Consider the following 22701-nt stretch of genomic DNA (forward strand, 5'->3'; position numbering starts at 1 on the left):
TGTAGAGAAGATATGAATAATCCTTTTTTTTTTTGTTTCTCGTGTTTAACATAAAGATCCATGTCCCCACCCCCTGTGCGCCCGCCCGCTGTTATTAAAATACTCACCCGGCTCCCTTGCTGGCGCTGCTTCCTGTCCTGGCCGCACCTTCTACTGTATGAGCGGTCACGTGGGGCCGCCGATTACAGTCATGAATATGCGGCTCCACCTCCCATAGGGGTGGAGCAGCATATTCATTTCTGTAATGGGCGGCCCCACGTGATCGCATACAGGAGAAGCTGCGGCCAGGACAGGACACTGCGAGGGAGGCGGGTGAGTATTTTAATAACAGAGGGCGGGCGCACAGGGGGGTGGGGACAGGGATCTTTATGTTAAACACGAGAAACAACAAAAAAAAAGGATTTTTCATATCTTCTCTACAGAGAATACTGCTGGAGAGAAGAGATGAATGGCGGCTTCAGCACCATGTGGGGGGACAGCGCTTACTGTAGCGCTGTCTCCTGCACGGCACACGGACAACGTCCGTGTGCGGTACGTGTTTTACACGGACCCATTGACTTTAATGGGTCCGTGTAATCCGTGCGCTCCCACGAACACTGATATGTCTCCGTGTTTGGCACACGGAGACACGGTCGGCAAAAAATCAATGACATCTGCACAGATGCATTGATTTCAATGTGTCTACGTGAGTCAGTGGCTCCAGGACGTGAGGAAACTGTCACGTACCGGAGCCACTGACGTGTGAAACCGGCCTAACCTGAAGGAGCTGGAACAGTTTTGCCTTGAGGAATGTGCAAAAATTCCAGTGGCCAGATGTGGAAAGCTCATAGAGTGTTATCAAATCGACATGCAGCTGTAATTGCTGCAAAAGGAGGCTCTACAAAGTACTGACTTTAGGGGGGGTGAATAGTTATGCATACTAAAGTTTTCACTTATTTTGTCCTATTTGTTGCTTGCTTCACATTATAAAGAAAACCAAATGTTCACAGTTGTAGGATAGTCTTTACATGAACTGATGCAAACTCTCAAAAAGAAACAGTCAAATTCCAGGTTGTGAGGTAGCAAAACACAAAAAATGCCAAGGGGGTGAATATTTTGGCTAGCCACCGTATTGTGTCCCTCCTATTTCTTTATAGATTGTAGCTTCTCTTGTTATTTGTGGAATTATGTGTTATTTTGTAATGTCTTTATTGTCTGCACAAGTCCCCTCTAAATTGTAAAATACTGTGAATTATGTTGTATAGAAATAAAAAATATTATATTATTACTATGCAGAAATTGGAAGAAATAAAAGACATGATTCAAGAAAAACACTTTATTGACGAAAAGATCCAATTCACTTATACATTTACATTATTGTTTTCATAAAACACTTTAGTTCCTATTATAAGGTCTGATTAAGATATTTAGTATTCTAATTAGGATAAAAGTGCCCTATTCTGGCAGTCAGCCGGATTCCCAGAGGTTGGACCCCCATCAATCTAAAGGTTACGACATATCCTATGGATAAGTGACTACTTGTTCCAACCAGAACCAGAATACCCCTTTAATGCTGACAATTGCCATATTCCTTCCAATGGATTCTGAGAATCTATAGATCTCTATGCCAGAAAACCACCGTGTATAACAGCACTATGTGACATGACCATTGACCCAATCATGGCATCTGGCTAAAATACTGAGCCATTTACATATGGGCATCACAACTAAGAAAGAAAAAACTAGAATTTTAGGTCGGAAAAATTGTCGAGGGAGACTACAATAAATTATATTATAGTCTACTGTAGCTAGTGTAGGATACATTGTACTACATGGTAAAAGTGCCTCTAAAAATGTTATAAAAAATAAAACATGCTGTAACTAAAAAAATCATAAAAAATAAAATATGCTGTAACTAAAAAAATCATAAAAAATAAAATATGCTGCAACTAAAAAAATCATAAAAAATAAAATATGCTGCAACTAAAAACATAAAAAATTAAATATGCTGCAACTAATTTTGAAAGAAAAATAAAAAAGGATTCCCTGTAATATATGTAGGTATGACTAATTATGAAATATTAGGAACATAATTTTCTATCTATAAATGTGATGCTGACGTATTGTCTTGAGCGTGGAAAATAATAGTTCGAGTAATAGTAAAAATTTTTGCTAAATACATGCTAAATATATTACTGATTATTTTTTTAATATTTCTTTATGGGATCAGAACTCCATTTTTTCTGATAAAGGGCTGTAAATCCCCAGCATAGTCATAGAGTTACGTGATAAAATTCCTACTGTCTGAAGTCACCAGTAGAGGGAGCTCCGAAGTTTGCTGCATACTATGTACGCATTGTGACATTTGCTGTTATGCTTCCCCTAGTGGTGACCTAAGGCAGCAAAAATTTGGTCAATCAATTCAATTTCAATATGGAGATTTTTAGCTCTGTGACTGAAAAACAGAGCTCAAAATGACCAAAAAAATCATGTTTTAAAATAAATCATAGAATGTTGAACCTAAAGGTGATGATGATTTATTTGAAAGCTTTATAAACAATGGTTGACTCTCAATGTGCTCCTGATTTAGTCTAAAGTACTTGCCAATGTAGAGTTCAATAGAATCTATACAAAGGATCGTGACGTACGGAACCTATGGTGCCTTGCTGGTCATGTCTACCATATAACAATCTAATCCCTCGCATAGAGTCTTATCTATTGTGTATAAAGTTTAGGATTTACTTTTCATACAATTTTTATTTTTTATTTCGAAAAGTGACAGTGGTGACTTTATGCATCTACACGGATTTTTCCATGTTGTCCTTGGTAATGGTTTTCTGGTTCTTCTTCAAGGGGAACCTAAATGAAATCATATAGTTCCAATGAAAGACATACAAAGACTAAGGTATCCAGGTATTATTTCTTATATTCCAATTATTTGGGGTAAGTTGCGCCTTTTTCATTTGCTTAGCTGAACTTATGGCAATTTTACAACCATAAAAACTTGATTCCAGCTCACCCAGTTGCTCTACACTCATCCACCTGGGGCTCAGACACCGGCCTCCTCACCCTGGCCTCACATCAAGGAAAATAGAAAAAGAGTCCAGCTCAAGAGCACTGGATTTTTCTTTTCTTTTTCTTTTTCAAAAGAAAATATAGTGCATACAAAAGAAAAATTTACATGGTCGACATGACCCAGTCGACGCGTTTCGACTGCACTAGGCAGTCTTACTCATGACTCGATTTTTTCTATTTTCCTCAATTTTACAATCATTGGCAACATTTTCAGTCTAATCTATTTTCATTAATGTCAGGACATTTTTGGACATGTGAAGTGGTTGGGTATGTGGGAGAGGTGGTAAGGGGAGACAGTAGAGGATAGAGGGGGAAAATTGAGAGGTTAGTAGTCAAGAACAGAGGGAAAACGGGATAGATGAAGGAGAGTATGGAGAAGAAAGGTTGGAACCACGTAGAGAAAAGGATAAAAAACAGTAGAACATGGATTAGTGAGGACAATAAAAAAAAAAAATAGAAGAAAGGTTAGAGGAAAAAGAAGAGGTAAAAAAGAGGAGGGTAAGATGGGGAGAGAAAAGGTGCAAAGGGGAGGAGAGAGGTAAGGGTGGTAAAGAAAAGGTGAAAACATCGGAGGAGAGGAAAGAGAGATAGAGGAAAGAGAGGTAGAGAAAAGGTGAAACGGGAGAGAAGAGGTGATAGGGAACAAAAAAGGGGAGAAGAAAGAAGAGCGGTGACAGGTAAAAAGGGAGAGGAGAAATAAGAGAGAGATGTAAAAGGGAGATGAGTGTTAAGAGGTGGAGTGAGGTGAAAGAGTAAAGGGGAGGTTAGAAAGAGAGAAGAATTAAAAGAGGGAGTGAAAGGAAAGAGGGTGAAGAGGTGAAAAAGTAGGACGGAAGGGGAAAGGAGCAATAAAAAGGTGAAAATGGAGGTTAGAGCTGAAGAGAGGAGGTATGAATAGATGATTAGAGGGAAGAGGTAGAGAAAAGAGATAAAAATGGATGGAGGGGTAAGTCGGGGAGACAACATGAGATAAAGTGTAGAGTGGGGGATGGAAAAAGATAAGAAGGAATGGGGAGCTGATGGAAAGGAATAACCCAGCAACGAAGAGGACAGAAGAGATAAAGAGAGGAAAGGTGAGAAAGGGAGGAGAGGTATGAAAAAGAAGTGTAGAAAATAAAGATTAAGGGATGGGAATGAGAAGGAGGAAAAGTAGGGGATGATTGGAAGAGAAAGGAGGAGGGAATAGAAGTAAAGAAAAGATGCAAAAGGTAGAAAGAAAGATGAAAATAGGAAAATAGAAACAGGAAAATAGGTGAAAAAAGGAAGGGGGAGGAGGAAAAGGAAGGAGGAGTGGAGAGGGAAAGAAAAATAAGGAATGGATGAGACATCGGTGTATGTGTATATGCTGCCATTTAATTCACAGGAAGGTTGCCGTATTTTCTGGGAATGTGATTCTCTCTTAATTTACAATATCAGATTGCGGAACCAATATAATGTCTGAGCAGTCTGGGGAAACCGTGAGGGAGATAATGAAGCCTTGATGTAATGCCTTTTATTAATGGGTAACTCTACTTACTTCCCAGTACACGGTGTCATCGTAGCAGTTCTCATCAGGTGGTTGCCCCCAGAACGGACATTTTAGGATGAAGCCTATAAAAAAGGACACAAAATAACAGAGAAATGATGGCAAGAGAAATAACTTTAGATACACATTAAAATCAAAAACCGTTTATGAACAAAGCTGGTTTTGGACTTAAATTGATTGTCCCGACATAGTCATTTATGGAATATTCACGAGATACGCCATAAACGCATGACGGGTGCAAGCAAACATGACCTGGTGACTCCACTGTGCCAATTCCAGGCTGTCACACCATCCATATACATCAATGGGGATGTGGCCTAACGCAGACCCCCACTGTGCAGAGAACCGAGTACATCACACGGTGAAAAGCCAATGTCATCATATACAGTAAGGGATCACTTCACATGATGCTGTTACTCACCTGTGATGACGCCTCCAACAACAGCGATAGCGAAGGTTGCGGCTAAAGCAGCTCCTTGAATAACAGGAGAAAAACTGGAAAATGTGGAAAATATTGTTATTATACAGCAATTGTATTTTTTAGTATAATAATTGTATGGAACTGTTATATGTACAGGCCTGACACCCACCCAAGGAAAACCTTGCTAGATTGGCTGATTGGGCCTGGAGATTCTACGGAACCTTAAAGGGAACCTAGCAGCAGGTTTTTGCTGTTTAATCTGAGAGCAGCATAATATTAAGCAAGAGATCCTAAATCCGGGGATGTGTCATTTCATAAGGTTTGTGTTGTACTTTGCTTACAATTAATGTGTTAAAGGCAGGCAATTACACGTATGCAACATTTGGCTTCTGAAAATTGTTACAAATCCAATGACTGATTTTTATGTTTTCTTATTCCCCGATTTCAAAAAAGCACTTCTAATTTTAACCATCACTTATGGATTTTGCACAGAAAACGAGTGAAATTACGTGCAAGCAAAATGAAGAAAAATCTTTACGGTAGCCAAAAATTTACACAATATTATATATAAAAAATGATTGAACATTCATTCTGCATCTTTATAGGAATTTAATTATTGCGCCTTTTCCTCTTCTCTTCAAAGCTTCTCTTGATACTTTTTCTGTTACGGAAGGCCTGCGGATCTTCTCTGTGAAGCATCCAGCAGAAGTCCTCCATCATATTCAAGAGCAATCTACCTTGGTATTGTCATTCCATCTCCTTGATATCTTAATATTTCTCCTTGCTTTTCACTAACCTCACCAAGGTTTTCAACAAAAGAAGTCCAAATGGGAATGTGAAAAATGTAGCTTCAAATTCATCAGACAACTCAAGGCTTTGAAATGTTGCAGCATGTTCTCCACGATGGACTTACATTTTGGAATTTTGTTGTTACCTTCAAATTTCTTCACATCTTCTTTAAAAATGTGGTCCTTAGTGAGTTTATGAATATCCAGACCCCTAAAAATGCCTTACTTCAGTTTTGCTTCGAACAGTACCTGAAACTTAGTACAAATGTACTTAAAAGTCTCTCCTTTTTTCGATAGAGCTTTCAGAAACTGCTTCATCAGTCCAAGCTTAATGTGGAGCGGTGACAGGAAAACATTAATAGAATCAAGTAAACTTCATCTTAAGTCCAGGATGCAAAGATCATCTTGATGGCCAACTTTTTGGCTCCAGTTGTGAGTCTTATCCTGGCTGTCCCATTCATATGGAAAACATGGGTACTTTGTGTATCCCCCTTGCTGCTCAAGGAGCAAAAAGAGAATTGTCAGATCACCACATATTGACCATCCTAGATCCTCGTAGTTAAGGCTTCTTGAGAATAAAGTATAAATTCTCATAACTTTCCTTCAAGTGCACAGAATCCCATACAGGCACTTTATCATACTTGCTGCCATTGTGCAGTAGCACAGCTTTCAGACGTTTTTTTTAGATGAATCAATAAACAGTCTCCAGTCTCCCACATTGTACTCAATGTTAAATTTTTCCATCAGCCTAGGAAGATCACTGCAATACACTAGAGTACCATCTTGAGAAAAGTATGGAAGGAACTAATTTTAATTCCATCTGTGCAATCTAATCACACCAAAATCAGCCACCAAAGGTCACACAAGGGGGTCAAAGTATAGTGCAAGAAAAAGTCTGAGTCAGTGTTTTTGAAAAGAAAACTGTACATGATGGATCAAAAGTACTGTATATAAAAATCACCTCTTACTTTTCAAACAATTTTACCTTTGCAGACCTGTGTTATCACTGCCTAACTAGGTCTCACGTTCACAGCAGTCTGGCTAATCTGTGTAAATCTGTGCCATCATGGGCAGCTTCCTGTGTGGAAGGTGTAATTTACAGCTCAAACTTTTGAGCACTACTAGATCTGCAGTGGATAAAACAGGGGCTCTACGAGAACTGCACCAAGCAACCCAGTAAGTGACACATCAGTAGGCTCTCTCAGCCTATATTATGCTGTTCTCAGATTACATAGCAGAAACCTTCTGACAGATTACATTTAAACGTAAAAAATAGAAATATCTGTAGAACAATCTTTGTATTTTCCTGTAAAATATGTTCCAAGAAATCCGTAATGCTCTCAAAATCAATTGGATGTCCACAGAGAAGAAACAATACCTCCTCCACGCCCGGCAGGAGAGCTTAGATAAAAATTTTAAAATTAAGCGATATAAACATGAAGATTAAATTAATTAAAATATAAAATCAGTAATATACAGTATATATATTATATAATAAAAAAAGTGATAATATGAAAAATAATTAATAATATACAGTCATGTCCGAAAAGGTCTGAACTCTTGAAATTGTTCCAGAAAATTATTGCAATTATACATGTTTTGTTATACACATGTTTATTTCCTTTCTGTATTGGAATAGCATTAAAAAAAAATCTGCTCGCGGTCTCTCATATTTGAAGGCGCCTTCTCCTAACAGCAATTTTAAGATCTCTCCACAGGTGATCAATGGGATTTAGATCCAGACTCATTGCTGCCATTTTAGAAATCTCCAGCACTTTATTTCCATCAATTTCTGGGGCTTCGTGAAATATGTTAGGGATCATTGTCCTCCTAGAAGACCCATGACCCAGGACACAAATCCAGGTTTCTGACACTAGGCACTACATTGCGACCCTAAATCATTTGGTAATCTTCAGATTTCATGATAACTTCCACACAGTCAAGGAACCCAGTGCCAGAGACAGCAAAACAACAATAAAATATTTTTGACTTCCACCATATTTGACTGTAGGAATGGTGTTTTTTCTTTGTAGACCTCTTTCCATTTTTAGTAAACTTGTGCTTTACCAAGTGGTCTCATTTGTTTACAAGACGCATTCCCAGAGGTGTTTTGATTTACTCACATACATTTTATTGGAGAAATACTTCATTTTCTGGAGCAATTTCAAGGGTACAAACACTTTCGTCCATGATTGTTTCTATATTTATATTAATTTGATGGTATGTGTGCTTGTAAATACAAAAGCGCAAAGGGAAAGAAAAAATGGTAATGATGAGTCCACAGCAATAATCATTGTAGAAAAAGAACCTGTTATGGCTGGCGGAACGCACCTAGTAATGATATGAATTGTTATTGGTGCATTCGCAGCCCGGGGTCCACCGTGCAGGAGAGAAGCCTGCTGCAAGAGGAATGGCTGCCCTATATGGTGGTATAATGTCAAGTTAGACTCGAGTTCCATGACTCGGTCAGTATAGCACGACCCCTGTTGCTTTACCGGGTCATGGAATAATAAGTGGGACTAAAGACCCTAACTAGGGTTGTGCTGCTCTGGAACTCTGTGCTAACCGCACACATGAAGGAACCAGATGCTAGGCCAAGCGACTAATTGCCCCCACTGATGCTAGCTGCCTGCCTATAAAAATTCTCACAGCTAACGGACACTCTCCACATGTAGCCTGAGGAGCAGAGTATGACTGGGGACAAGCAACAAACTACGAATGATACTAGCGCATGGCCGTGCGGCCATGCAAACCTTTTGTAGCTGCAGCAACTTCGGGACCTTCCTAGAGGACCAATGGGAGCTGCTACAGGACCTGAGCGTGTGACCCCTGACCTCCAATGAGAGGTCCTCCCTTGGGCATGCTCAGAAGGGAAAAAGCAGGACTTAGTCCCAGAGACGTCTGTTCACCGCAGACCAGTACTGGCTACAATGGCTGAGCCTGGAAGAGCAGCAGTAACCAAGCGCAGAGTATCAGCCTGAGCCAGACGCTGGGACCGACGTCTCCGCTGAGGTGACTCCACTGTGGCTAAAGCAGAATGGGAGACTGCAGTGGAGATGGTTCGAGATTCCCCCTGTGCAGCGGCGGGAACTCGACACCTAACAGAATCTTTATTAAATAAAAACAATCATGGTCTCAGCATGCTTCCAATAGTAAAATACAGCCATCACATATGCCAAGCAAGGACAGATAATGGGCATGTATTGTCTAATGACAAGCTGTACTTAGATAGTAAACTAATCAACAGAAGTAAAAACAGCAGTGATAGTCAATCAACTTAGAAACCACATAATTGTCCTCTCTTTCTGAAATGACGTCAGCCCCGTTGAGCATCCCCTTCATCTGGGTTGGGAACACACTAGCAAAAAGCTGTAGAAATATGGATCTCCAACAATCGAACTTCTTCCCTTGGGAGTCATGTGGCCTAATATGCACTTTGCAGTCATGAGTAAATTCCCAAACTGCTGGTTCTTTTGTGTTTCCCTATTGGTTTACCCTATTATTAGTCCTTGACATACCCTTAATTACATGCCATCAGAGTTGATACTATTAGTATAGTGTATTTTTTCCTAGTGAGCTTATTTGATTTATTCAGTGTGCGTATAAATCCATGAAGATCTTTGTCTGAATGCAGAAATTGTCAAAAAGAATTGTTAGCACTGGAAGGAGAATTACTCACTTGGGTTTAGCTCCGAGGGCCGTGGCCACAATGCCTGCGATCCCACCCATAACTCCTGGTAAACCGTGGAGATTGTGTACTCCGCATGTATCCTGAACCCTGAGCTTGGATGCAAAAATTGGCTGAAAGAAATAATGTGGATGAGAATAAAGTTAATACATAGCAAATTTACATAATGAAGTACTGTGCGAAACATTGTAGGCATTGGAGTAAAATTTACATTCATAAAGTGAGCTACACATTTCACCATTATTATGCTTACTAGAGACCAGACCCAGACTTAATAATTCAGGAATTAGAATTCAGATGTCAGCTCACAGTTAAGAACTTGAATCCCAGGGTAGAGATTATTCCTGCAATGAAACCAATAATCATTGCTCCAAAGGGTCCAATGTTCATGTCAGCACAGGTTCCTACTGCTACACCTCCGGCCAGGGTGGCATTCTGGATATGGACCTGTATGGACAAGTCAACGAGTATGAGACCTCAGGCTTGCTGATTGTGACAAATCAATCATGATATCTAAGTAATTTATTTTTAAAGCACTAATATTAAAAAAATATGTACTTAATAAGTATAAGGATCACTCAAGATTCAATTTTTAGAAAGATGGAGTCCCATAACTGCTGTTCCATGGTCAAATTTGTGTTGTAGCCAACAGGGAATAAGAAGCATCAGAGAGCCATACTACAGATGCTTCTCACAAAATTATAATATCATCAAAAAGATAATTTATTTCAGTTCTTCAATACAAAAAGTGAAATTCATATATTATATAGAGTCATTACAAACAGAGTACTCTATTTCCCGTGTTTATTTCTGTTAATATTGATTATTATATCTTACAGCCAATGAAAACCCAAAAGTCATTATCTTAGTAAATTAGAATACTTTATAACACCAGCTTGAATAATGATTTTAAAACCCAAAATGTTGGCCTAATGAAATTGATGTTCAGTAAATGCACTCAATACTTGGTCGGGGTTCCTTTTGCATCAATTACTGCATCAAAGTGGCGTGGCATGGAGGCGATCAGCCTGTGACACTGCTGAGAGGTTATGGAAGCCCAAGCTTGCTTTGATAGCAGCCTTCAGCTCGTCTGCATTGTTGGTTCTAGTGTCTCTCATCTTCCTCTTGACAATACCTCATAGTTTCTTTATGGGGTTAAGTTCAGCAGAGTTTGCTGGCCAGTCAAGCACAGTGATACTTTTGGCAGTGCGGAATGATGCCAAATCCTGCTGGATAATGAAATTTCCAGCTCCAAAAAGCTTGTCGGTAGAGGGAAGCATGAAGTGCTCTATAATTTCCTGGTAGACGGCTGCGCTGACTTTGGTCTTGATAAAACACAGTGAACCTACACCAGCAGGTGACATGGCTCCCCAAACCATCACTGATTGTGGAAACTTCACACTAGACCTCAAGCAGCTTGGATTGTGGCCTCTCCACTCTTCCTCCAGACTCTGGGACCTAGTTTTCAAAATTAAATGCAAAATTTGCTTTTATCTGAAAACAACACCTTGGACCACAGAGGACAGTCTGGTTCTTTTCCTCCTTGGCCCAGGTAAGACACTTCTGGCATTGTCTATTGGTCATGAGTGGCTTGACACAAGGAATGTGACACTTGCAGCCCATGTCCTGGATACGTCTGTGTTTGGTGGCTCTTGAAGCAATGACTTCAGCAGCAGTCCACTCCTTGTGAATTTCTCCCAAATTTTTGAATGGCCTTTGCTTAACAATCCTTTCAAGGCTGTGGTTATCCCGGTTGCTTGTGCATCTTTTTCTACCACACTTTTTCCTTCCACTCCACTTTCCATTAATACCCGTATTTTTCCGACTATAAGACGCACTTCCCCCCCCAAAAAAAGGGGGGAGATTTAGATCTCGGCTTCAGGAAAATGGCCACCGTGATCTCCATCTGCGCATGCGCGGCCTCCCGCGGCCATTTTCCTGAAGCCCCAGGAAGCAGAGCACTCCATCTGCGCACGCGCGGCCTTAGGAAGATGGCCTCCATTGCCGATAACAACATGATTCACCCGGCTCTGCTGCTTACCGGGCTGCTGCATCACCTCACCTGTGAAAGGGACCCTGCTCACGCCATACCGCTCACTGCGCCTCCTCATCCCCCATCTCTGCCACCGCACCTCTGCCGCCGCCACACCACTGCCGGTAAGTCTGTATTAACCCGGCTTCGCTGCGTCACCTCACCTGTGGAAGGGACCCTGCTCACGCCATACCGCTCATTATCCCAGCACCTCTGCCATCACCACACCACTGCTGCAACCCTCCCATGGATACCAGGCCGTGCCGTCTCCCACCTAAGCAGGAAGGGACCCTGCTCAGTTGCACGCCGTACCACATCACCCCACCTCTGCCAACATTATGCCTCCTGTGACCCTGCTCTGCCACCGCCAGCCCTCAGGTAAGATGCTGTAAATTCGGACAATAAGACGGACCCTCATCTTATAAAAAATCTTTTTTTCTGCAATTTTCACCCCAAATTTGGGGTGCGTCTTATGGTCCGGTGCATCTTATAGTCCGAAAAATACGATATGTTTGAATACAGCACACTGTGAACAGCCGGCTTCTTTAGCAATGACCTTTTGTGACTTACCCTCCTTGTGGAGTGTGACAATGACTGCCTTCTAGACATCTGTCAAGTCAGCAGTCTTCTCCATGATTGTGAAGCTACTGAAAGAGACTAAGGGACCTTTTAAAACACTTAGGAAGCCTTTACAGGTGTTTTTGTTAGTTATTCTAATTTACTGAGATAATGACTTTTGGGTTTCCATTGGCTGTAAGCCATAATCATCAACATCAACAGAAATAAACACGTGAAATAGATCACTCTGTAATGACTCTGTATAATATACGAGCTTCACTTTTTGCATTGTAGAACTGAAATAGATTAACTTTTTGATGATATTTTAATTCTGTGAGAATCTCCTGTATATCTTTGATAGTCTACATTTAAGGAGAAATTAAGCCAGTGTGAAATAGGAAATGATAGGAATATCCAGATTTTTGTTTTGAAAAAAATTGTCCAAAATATTATTGGTAGAATTGAATAAAAGCAGAACATAACCAGTACTATAGAAAACATATATATGTCAGAGGTTTTCCTACATGCTTCGGACTGAGTCTCAGACATGTAGGAAATGCTCTACACACAAAATAAGATCAAGAATAGTTTATTTTTCTTAAAATGAAGACATCTAGAGGGAATGATGATGGCCAAACAAGGGATTGACAAGCAGCTAGTTAAGGAGCACATTTATACGCTACTAAACACTTATGACAGCGGCATATCAGAAGAACTAATAAATCAGGCATTAACATTCAAATTGACTCAAACTTTATCTCTCCTGATGTCATTTGTTGGGAAAATTTGTTGATTTGGACCGGTTCATTAGTCTCATCTGTATACTGTGCTTAAAAGGAATCTGTCATCAGGTTTTTGTCACCTAATGTGAGAACAGTATAATGTAGGGGCCAAGGTCCTAATTCCATCAATGTATCAATTCTTTGGCCTCTTGGTGTAGTTTTGATAAAATCACTGTTTTTATCAGCAGGAGATTATTGCCATGTAGCTCTTAATATTCATGACTCGCTTCATATAACTCTGCCTCATTAATGATTAGCGGCTTTCTACCTACCTATGCATAGTGCACACAGAAAGCAGCCAATCAGTAGTGGGGCAGGGTTATACAAAGCTCAGCATGTGGATAACTGGTAGATCTACAGCAGAGGAAATAGTGGTTTTATTAAAACTGCAGCAAGCAACCCAGTAGGTTTGTCATAATCATAGTCTCTGTGCCTGATGACCCTTTTATATAGCAAAACAACCTGGTGAAGGATTCCTTTTTTATGTTTGTCTGACTATGGGACAATAGACTGTAATGGTGAAGGCAAAATGAACATGCGCTTCTTCGGGAGTGTACGCCTCGGGAGTGTGCACTTCTTCGGGAATGTACGCCTACTGGAGGTGGATACTCAGACATAGCTGACTGTGTCTGAGTGTCCGCCTCCTGTAGATGTACACTCCCAAAAATGATGCACTCTTTCATCACCATTACAGTCTATGGACCTGCTGGCGCATATGTCGGAACCCCATTTTGCATGTATTTTGGACATATGGCCCGATGGGGCCACTAAGTGGGCACAGAAACGCAATGTGAAAGCATCCCAAGTATTGTGACATAACTTATACAGTTTCTTACCATATCAAATTTTCCTTTGTGTTCAACCAAACTGGAGAAGGCATATGCAGTGAGCACACAGGCCGCCAATGAGAAGTAGGTGTTAATAATGGCCATTTCCTGATCTGCTCCATGTGCGGCAATAGCAGAGTTGAAGCTTGGCCAAAACATCCACAGAAAGAGGGTTCCTGAGAATACATGAGTTTTCGACAATAAGAGCACATCCTTGTGAGTCCTCGAGGATTCAATGATTTAGTAATGATTCATTGATTGATTCATACATTCAGTCAGTTAATGTATATAACAAAAAATTCAGAAGAGGAAGAGCCTGCTGATCTTGTTGGGACAGTGACCTTTCCACAAATGTGGTTCTTTGAAGACATGGTTGAATATGAAAGGGAAAATTCCCCAAAATATGGGGGTTACAATATAAGGCACACAAGCTACATGTGGCAGACACAAAATCCAGAAATGCATGGGGAAAGCATATACTGCACCAGATAAATTTCCTATGGGAATTATTGTAGCAGTGAGAGATTAGTGATCTGATCTTATAGAAGGCAGTGACCGACTCACTCAAGTGGAAATACGTGACAGGTATAGTATAAATAAATGGTCAAGGAAAGCACATAGTGCATTCAATAAAACTAATTATGGGAATTATTGCAGCATCCGGGGATGAGTTTTCCATTCTTGTGGGAGACAAGTGAGGATAGCAAATAAATCTAAATACAGTTGCATGGCTTAGGAGAAAACAGTGTGGTTAAGCGAGAAAGGGACATGATTTTAATTTTGACTTTTTTCAGACAAGATTACAAAGGCAGGAGTCACACAATGGTAGTGTCATGATTCAGCCCAGAGTTTGTTTTCTGTTATTCCCTCACTTGACTGGTCATGTTGGGGTTAACACCTTCTGTCTCGTTTTGGAGCTGGCTGGGCTTTTTTAGTCCTCTGCAGTCTGCTTGCCAGCATCAGTGATAGTTCATGCTTCCAGGCTAGAGCAGCTGGCCCATATACCCTGATGATCCTCCTGCCTCCGACTTCTCATATTTGTGTGAGACCCATTCCCTATCCCTGACATAGTGTTCGTCTGGTGGTTTTCCTAAGAGTGTATGGCTCGGCTTGATGTCTAAACTCTGCCTCTTGCTTTCCATCTCTGATACCTTGTTCCACAATCAGCTTTGACTTCTGGCTTGTACCCTGACTTTGTCTTATGTCTCACATTTTGGATACCGTGCTCCCGTTTGGCTCTGACTTCTGGCTTGTCTCTGACTTTGTGTATGCTTTGACCTCTGGTACCTCTGCTCCTGACAGTTTCTGACTCTGCTCATCTGACCACTTTTTTGTTACCTGTGAAACCTGTGCGGCTGCTCAGTGTTGCTACGCTGTTTGAGTGCAACTTCTCTTCCCTCACCAGCACCCCCTGGTGGAGATTGCACTAACCTGCACTGCAGCCACATCACAGGTAGAATACGGCTGAGTGCTATGCAAGAAAACATTGCATCACACTTTGCCCAGTGTTACTCAATGGGGCGGCTCAGATCAGCGTTTTTTTTCTCAGGCGTATTCGGCATGAGTGTAAAATTGCAGCAGGCTGTGATTGGCACTGAGAGTTGGCTGAGAATCGCCAATGCAAGCCTATGGGTGGAAGAAAAAAATCACTGCAATAGGACCATGCGAGTGCTGTCTGATTTTTATGCACCAATCTCCTCTGAAAAGCCAGCAATTCATCTGCCATGTAGAGTTAAATCACAGGTTTGGATAGATACAGTAGATACATGTAGATAGATAGATAGATAGATAGATAGATAGATAGACAGACAGACAGACAGACAGACAGATAGATAGATAGATAGATAGATAGATAGATAGATAGATTAAAAAAAACACTAATTCAGCAGCCACATACAGTAAAATACAGCAGGACCCGTCGGGATTGAAAAGATGGATTACTGTTATGGACCTGGTGGTTAGGAGCACCTGGAATGACCAGATGGTTAAACCAAAAGACAGGACAAGCTCTGGGAAGTGGGATCTCTGCTGACCGCAAACCCTGATCCTATCACACACACTAGAAATAGCCGTGGAGCGTACCTAACTCTCCCTAGATGCCTCTTCACAGCCTAAGAGCTAACTACCCCTAAAGATAGGAAATAAAGCCTTACCTTTCCTCAGAGAAATTCCCCAAAGCAAAAGGGCAGCCCCCCACAAATATTGACTGTGAGTTAAGAGGAAAGTCACAAACACAGAAATGAAACAGGTTTTAGCAAAGGAGGCCAGTCTTCACTAAATAGCAGAGGATAGTAAAGGGATCAATGCGGTCAGCACAAAAACTACAAAAAACCACGCAGAGTGTGCAAAAAGACCCCCGCACCGACTCACGGAGCGGAGGTGCCACTCTGCACCCCAGAGCTTCCAGCTAGCAAGGCAATATCATGATAGCAAGGTGGACTAGAACTTAGCAAGTACTAAGAAATATATTCAGTACACAATGAACAACAAATGAACTAGCAGGGACTTAGCTTCTGCTGGAGTAGACAGGTCATCAGAAAGATCCTAGAGAGATCTGAACCAGTACTAAGACATTGGCAGCTGGCATGGAGTAACGATCTGAGTGGAGTTAAATAGAGAAGCCAGCCCGGCCATAAACGAGGACAGCTGAGGAAGCAAACTCAAGAACCAGCAGTTCCACTCACAGCCACCAGAGGGAGTTCATGGACAGAACTCACCGAAGTACCATTCATGACCACAGGAGGGAGTTCGAGAATGGAATTCACAACAGATTACAAACAGTGTATACACATAGAATAGATAGATACACATATGTCAGTAACATATGCAATTAGCACAGTGTGTGTGCAGCTTACTGTACACGTATTTTATTATTAAAAGATTATTTTTCAGAAAAAAATGGCGTACGGTCCCATGTAATTTTCATAACCAGCGGTGAGAAAGCTGACAGCTGGGGTCTTATTTTTATATCCTGGAAAGGGGTAATACTCATGGAGCTTCCCAGGCTATTAGTTTTAGATCACAGCTGTATAGTTAGTCTTTACTGGCTACTAAAATAGGGAACCCCAAAAAAAATTACGTCGAGCTCCTCTATAACTAATAACCAGCAAAGGCTAGGCAGACAGCTGTAGGTTATTGCCCCCAACCCCGGCTAAAAACATCAGCTATTAGCCACCCCAGAAAAGGCGCATCTATAAGATATGGCAATTCTGGCACTTAGTCTCGCTCTTCCCACTTGCCCTGTAGTGGTGGCAAGTGAAGTGATAGTTGGTGGGGCTTGATGTCACCTTTGTCACCTAAAATCTTTATATCTATGTATTCTATGTGTATAGATCTTTTCTATCTATTCTATTCTAACCAGTCACTCTGTGATTTTACTGTACTTGGCTGCTGAATTGCCGGCTTATCTATGTTATAAATATACATATACTGTAGATGTGTGTGTCACGACATCTATCTATCTATCTATCTATCTATCTATCAATGTATATTTATCTATGCTGTCTATCCTGTTCTAACCTGTGTATTCTATGTGTATTTATCTATGCTATCTATTCTGTTCTAACCTGTCACGCTGTGATTTTACTGAACTCGGCTGCTGAATTGACGGGCTTTTCATCTCTATCTATTATATATATATATATATATATATATATATATATATATATATATACATACAGTATGTGTGTGTGTGTTTTGACAAATATTTCCTTTGAAAACGATGTGTAAATGTCATAAAAAATTGCTCTAAATAAAAGCTCATATTAAAATCACATTGCAATCTGATAGCAATCGCACTGGATTTGGATGTAACTCTGATGGTAGCTGTGAAAAATTGGATTGTACTCGCATGACACTCGCATTACACTTGTGTGACTCTCGGCAGTGAGAATCGGACCAATTTTTCATACATTTAGTGTGACTCCAGCCTTAACCTGCCTCTATGACTTTTTTAATCTTTTGGTCAAGTCACATTGGCAGTTTCAAAAACAGGGCAGAAATAAAATATGCTGTAGTCAATTGACTAACATATTATTATTATTATTATTATTTATTATTATTATAGCGCCATTTATTCCATGGCGCTTTACATATATATAAACCTCTAACATAATATATCTTTATTAATTAGTTTTTAAAAATGTGAGGGATAATTATTTCAAAGAGACATGACACATATACAGTAGATATCAATAGAAATAGAAGAAAAAAGATGTAGATTCGCTATCAATGTCCTAGTAAGAGACATGTTCTCAATCCCTGCCTACCAGCGGAGGTTGGTACCCTGTAATTTTTAATAAGAGGTAAATTGTAAAGTTGATTTGTTTTGCAAGAACTTTCCGTTTTTACCCATTTATTAAGATGAGACAACCCCTTTAAAGACATACTGTGCGTACAACAGAAAGTGATAGAATATGCTGCAGCCAATCAAACCAGGGAAATAATGAACGATCTGAACCTATTGGGGATAGTGACCACAAGGAGTTTGTCAGTGAAGACACGGATGAAGGTGATGTGTTGAAACAGTTCACAGAGTTCACTTTGAATGTCCTGGGTCCTTTTATCAGACATTAACAGAACTCAATGACTGTATAAACTTAACTTTAGCTTTCACAAATAATTAACATGTTGTGTTTACCCAGACTTAGATTCATGCAGTTGGGAAAGGGCTAGAAATGTGAAGGTGTACAAAAACAATTGGCTAAACGTCAAGTATTCAATTGTGACCTTTTGTATTACTTTCTCTGACTCTCCGGCCAAGCTTTCTGAAGAGCATTGTCCAGAGAGGTTTTTTTTTTATTTTAAAGGAATGTTCAATTATGCTCAAATAATTCTTATTCATTGTATTCTACACTATGTTCCAAATGATTATGCAAATTACATTTTTCTCGGATTTTCCTAAATGGTCGGTGCAAATGACAGTCAGTCTAATAAGTCATCACCCGTTAGAGTATACATCGAATTTTATTGAAGAAACCTCCCAATGATAACAGTATAATCTCCAAAATGAATAAAGACTCACAATGCACTGTTCCAAATTATTAGGCACAGTAGAATTTCTAAACATTTGATATGTTTTAAAGAACTGAAAATGCTCATTTGTGGAATTTGCAGCATTAGGAGGTCACATTCACTGAACAAAAAGCTATTTAACGCCAAAACATCCTAACAGGCCAAGTTACATGTTAGCATAGGACCCCTTCTTTGATGTCACCTTCACAATTCTTGCATCCATTGAACTTGTGAGTTTTTGGAGAGGTTCTGCTTGTATTTCTTTGCAAGAAGTCAGAATAGCCTCCCAGACCTGCTGTTTTGATGTGAACTGCCTCCCACCCTCATAGATCTTTTTCTTATGATACTCCAAAGGTTCTCTATAGGGTTGGGATCAGGGGCAGATGGTGGCCACACCATGAGTTTATCTCCTTTTATGCCCATAGCAGCCAATGACTCAGAGGGATTCTTTGCAGCATGAGATGGTGCATTGTCATGCATGAAGATGATTTTGCTCCTGAAGGCGCATTTCTGCTTTTTATACCATGGAGGAAAGTTGTCAGTCAGAAACTCTATATACTTGCAGAGGTCATTTTCACACCTTCAGGAACCTTAAAGGGCCCCACCAGCTGTTTCTCCATGATTCCGGCCCAAAACTTGACTCCTCCACCTCCTTACTGACGTCGTAGCCTTGTTGGGACATGGTGGCCATCCACCAGCCATCCACTACTCCATCCATCTGGACCATCCAGGGTTGTTCAACACTTATCAGTAAACAAGACTGTTTGGAAATTAGTCTTCATGTATGTCTGGGCCCAATACAACCATTTCTGCTTGTGAACACTGTTTACGGGTGGCCAAATAGTAGGTTTATGCACCACAGCAAGCCTTTGAAAGATCCTACACCTTGAGGTTCGAGGGACTCCAGAGGCACCAGCAGCTTCAAATATCTGTTTGCTGCTTTGTAATGGCTTTTTAGCAGCTGCTCTCTTAATCCGATGAACTTGCCTGGCAGAAATCTTCTTCATTATGCCATTATCAGCACAAACACATTTGTGCTCAGATTCAACCACAATACTCTGTTAACAGTACGATGATCACGCTTATGTTTTCGTGAAATTTCTAATGTTTTCATCCCTTCACCAAGGCATTGCACTATTTGATGCTTTTCTGCAGCAGAGAGATCCTTTCTCTTTCCCATGTTACATGTTCGGTGTGAATTACTTGTACGATGGACTCCTCACCAGAGACGGACTACACCTCAACAAACCTGGGAAACACACATTCGCCTGAAGACTCGCTACACTCATCAGGAGGGCATTAAACTAGAAGAAGAGGGCACGGGAAGAAAAACATTAGACTCGAACAAAGAAGACCCAGGAAAACATACTCAGAAGGGAGGTAAGAACATTTCTAAAACAATCCATAGCGAGGAGATTGGAACAAAACAAAATCCTCTAAACTGCATGCTCGCAAACGACAGAAGCCTGACAAACAAGATGGAAGAACTAGAAGCAGAAATATCTACAGGTAACTTTGACATAGTGGGAATAACCGAGACATGGTTAGATGAAAGCTATGACTGGGCAGTTAACTTACAGGGTTACAGTCTGTTTAGAAAGGATCGTAAAAATCGGAGAGGAGGAGGGGTTTGTCTCTATGTAAAGTCTTGTCTAAAGTCCACTTTAAGGGAGGATATTAGAGAAGGGAATGAGGATGTCGAGTCCATATGGGTCGAAATTCATGGAGGGGAAAATGGTAACAAAATTCTCATTGGGGTCTGTTACAAACCCCCAAATATAACAGAAATCATGGAAAGTCTACTTCTAAAGCAGATAGATGAAGCTGCATTTTAAAATGCGCGCGTGTCCTGCCTCCCGTGACGTCACGGCTTGTGATTGGTGAAACTGTACAATATTGTGGTCGCTATTTCCTAGATGCCCGACCACCTGCAGATTTGTTATTCTGTCAGGTCTATTAGATAGTATTAGGTCTAAAAGTGCTGCTCCTCTGGTTGGATTCTGCACCAATTGTGAAAGATAATTTTTCTTGGTTAATAGTAGTGTTGAGCGATACCGTCCGATACTTGAAAGTATCGGTATCGGAAAGTATCGGCCGATACCGGCAAAGTATCGGATCCAATCCGATACTGATACCCGATACCAATACAAGTCAATGGGACTCAAGTATCGGACGGTATCCCTGATGGTTCCCAGGGTCTGAAGGAGAGGAAACTCTCCTTCAGGCCCTGGGATCCATATTAATGTGTAAAAGAAAGAATTAAAATAAAAAATATTGCTATACTCACCTCTCCGATGCAGCCTGGACCTCACGGAGGGAACCGGCAGCGTTCTTTGCTTAAAATTCGCGCGTTTACTTCCTTCCGTGAAGTCCCGGCTTGTGATTGGTCGCGTGCCGCCCATGTGGCCGCGACGCGACCAATCACAGCAAGCCGTGACGTATTTTCAGGTCCTTCAGGATTTTAAAATTACGTTCTGGCTTGTGATTGGTCGCGTCGCGGTCACATGGGCGTTGCGACCAATCACAAGCCGTGACGTCATGGGAGGCAGGACACGCGCGCATTTTAAAATGCGCGCGTGTCCTGCCTCCCGTGATGTCACGGCTTGTGATTGGTTGCGTCGCCCATGTGGCCGCGACGCGACCAATCACAGCAAGCCGTGACGTAATTTCAGGTCCTTCAGGATTTTAAAATTACGTTCTGGCTTGTGATTGGTCGCGTCGCGGTCACATGGGCGATGCAACCAATCACAAGCCAGAACGTAATTTTAAAATCCTGAAGGACCTGAAATTACGTCACGGCTTGCTGTGATTGGTCGCGTCGCGGCCACATGGGCGACGCGACCAATCACAAGCCGGGACGTCATGGGAGGCAGGACACGCGCGCATTTTAAAATGCGCGTGTGTCCTGCCTCCCATGACGTCACGGCTTGTGATTGGTTGCGTCGCCCATGTGACCGCGACACGACCAATCACAAGCCAGAACTTAATTTTAAAATCCTGAAGGACCTGAAATTACGTCACGGCTTGCTGTGATTGGTCGCGTCGCGGCCACATGGGCGGCACGCGACCAATCACAAGCCGGGACTTCACGGAAGGAAGTAAACGCGCAAATTTTAAGCAAAGAACGCTGCCGGTTCCCTCCGTGAGGTCCAGGCTGCGTCGGAGAGGTGAGTATAGCAATATTTTTTATTTTAATTCTTTCTTTTACACATTAATATGGATCCCAGGGCCTGAAGGAGAGTTTCCTCTCCTTCAGACCCTGGGAACCATCAGGGATACCGTCCGATACTTGAGTCCCATTGACTTGTATTGGTATCGGGTATCAGTATCGGATTGGATCCGATACTTTGCCGGTATCGGCCGATACTTTCCGATACCGATACTTTCAAGTATCGGACGGTATCGCTCAACACTACTAATAACCAAGAAAAATTATCTTTCACAATTGGTGCATAATCCAACCAGAGGAGCAGCACTTTTAGACCTAATACTATCTAATAGACCTGACAGAATAACAAATCTGCAGGTGGTCGGGCATCTAGGAAATAGCGACCACAATATTGTACAGTTTCACCTGTCTTTCACTAGGGGGACTTGTCAGGGAGTCACAAAAACACTGAACTTTAGGAAGGCAAAGTTTGACCAGCTTAAAGATGCCCTTAATCTGGTAGACTGGGACAATATCCTCAGAAATAAGAATACAGATAATAAATGGAAAATGTTTAAGAACATCCTAAATAGGCACTGTAAGCGGTTTATACCTTGTGGGAATAAAAGGACTAGAAATAGGAAAAACCCAATGTGGCTAAACAAAGAAGTAAGACAGGCAATTAACAGTAAAAAGAAAGCATTTGCACTACTAAAGCAGGATGGCACCACTGAAGCTCTAAAAAACTATAAGGAGAAAAATACTTTATTTAAAAAACTAATTAAAGCTGCCAAAAAGGAAACAGAGAAGCACATTGCAAAGGAGAGCAAAACTAATCCCAAACTGTTCTTCAACTATATCAATA

At 41.1% G+C, this 22701-nt stretch overlaps 1 protein-coding gene across 1 annotated transcript in view; it reads right to left on the reverse strand.

Moving 5' to 3' along the window:
* Positions 1 to 1300: 1300 nt before the first annotated feature.
* The window catches only part of RHAG (Rh associated glycoprotein), a 93413-nt gene continuing 72012 nt past the window's right edge, over positions 1301 to 22701 (reverse strand). Inside the window, exons 5-10 of the mRNA XM_077291676.1 lie at positions 13685 to 13851; positions 9786 to 9923; positions 9468 to 9589; positions 5001 to 5074; positions 4571 to 4644; positions 1301 to 2838 (exon numbers count right to left, since the gene is read on the reverse strand). Of these exons, the coding sequence (XP_077147791.1) occupies positions 2770 to 2838; positions 4571 to 4644; positions 5001 to 5074; positions 9468 to 9589; positions 9786 to 9923; positions 13685 to 13851 (644 nt within the window). The 3' untranslated portion in view covers positions 1301 to 2769. The remainder of the gene's footprint in view (positions 2839 to 4570; positions 4645 to 5000; positions 5075 to 9467; positions 9590 to 9785; positions 9924 to 13684; positions 13852 to 22701) is intronic.

Source organism: Ranitomeya variabilis, chromosome 2 (genome assembly GCF_051348905.1).
Source record: "Ranitomeya variabilis isolate aRanVar5 chromosome 2, aRanVar5.hap1, whole genome shotgun sequence".
Lineage (NCBI taxonomy): Eukaryota > Metazoa > Chordata > Amphibia > Anura > Dendrobatidae > Ranitomeya > Ranitomeya variabilis.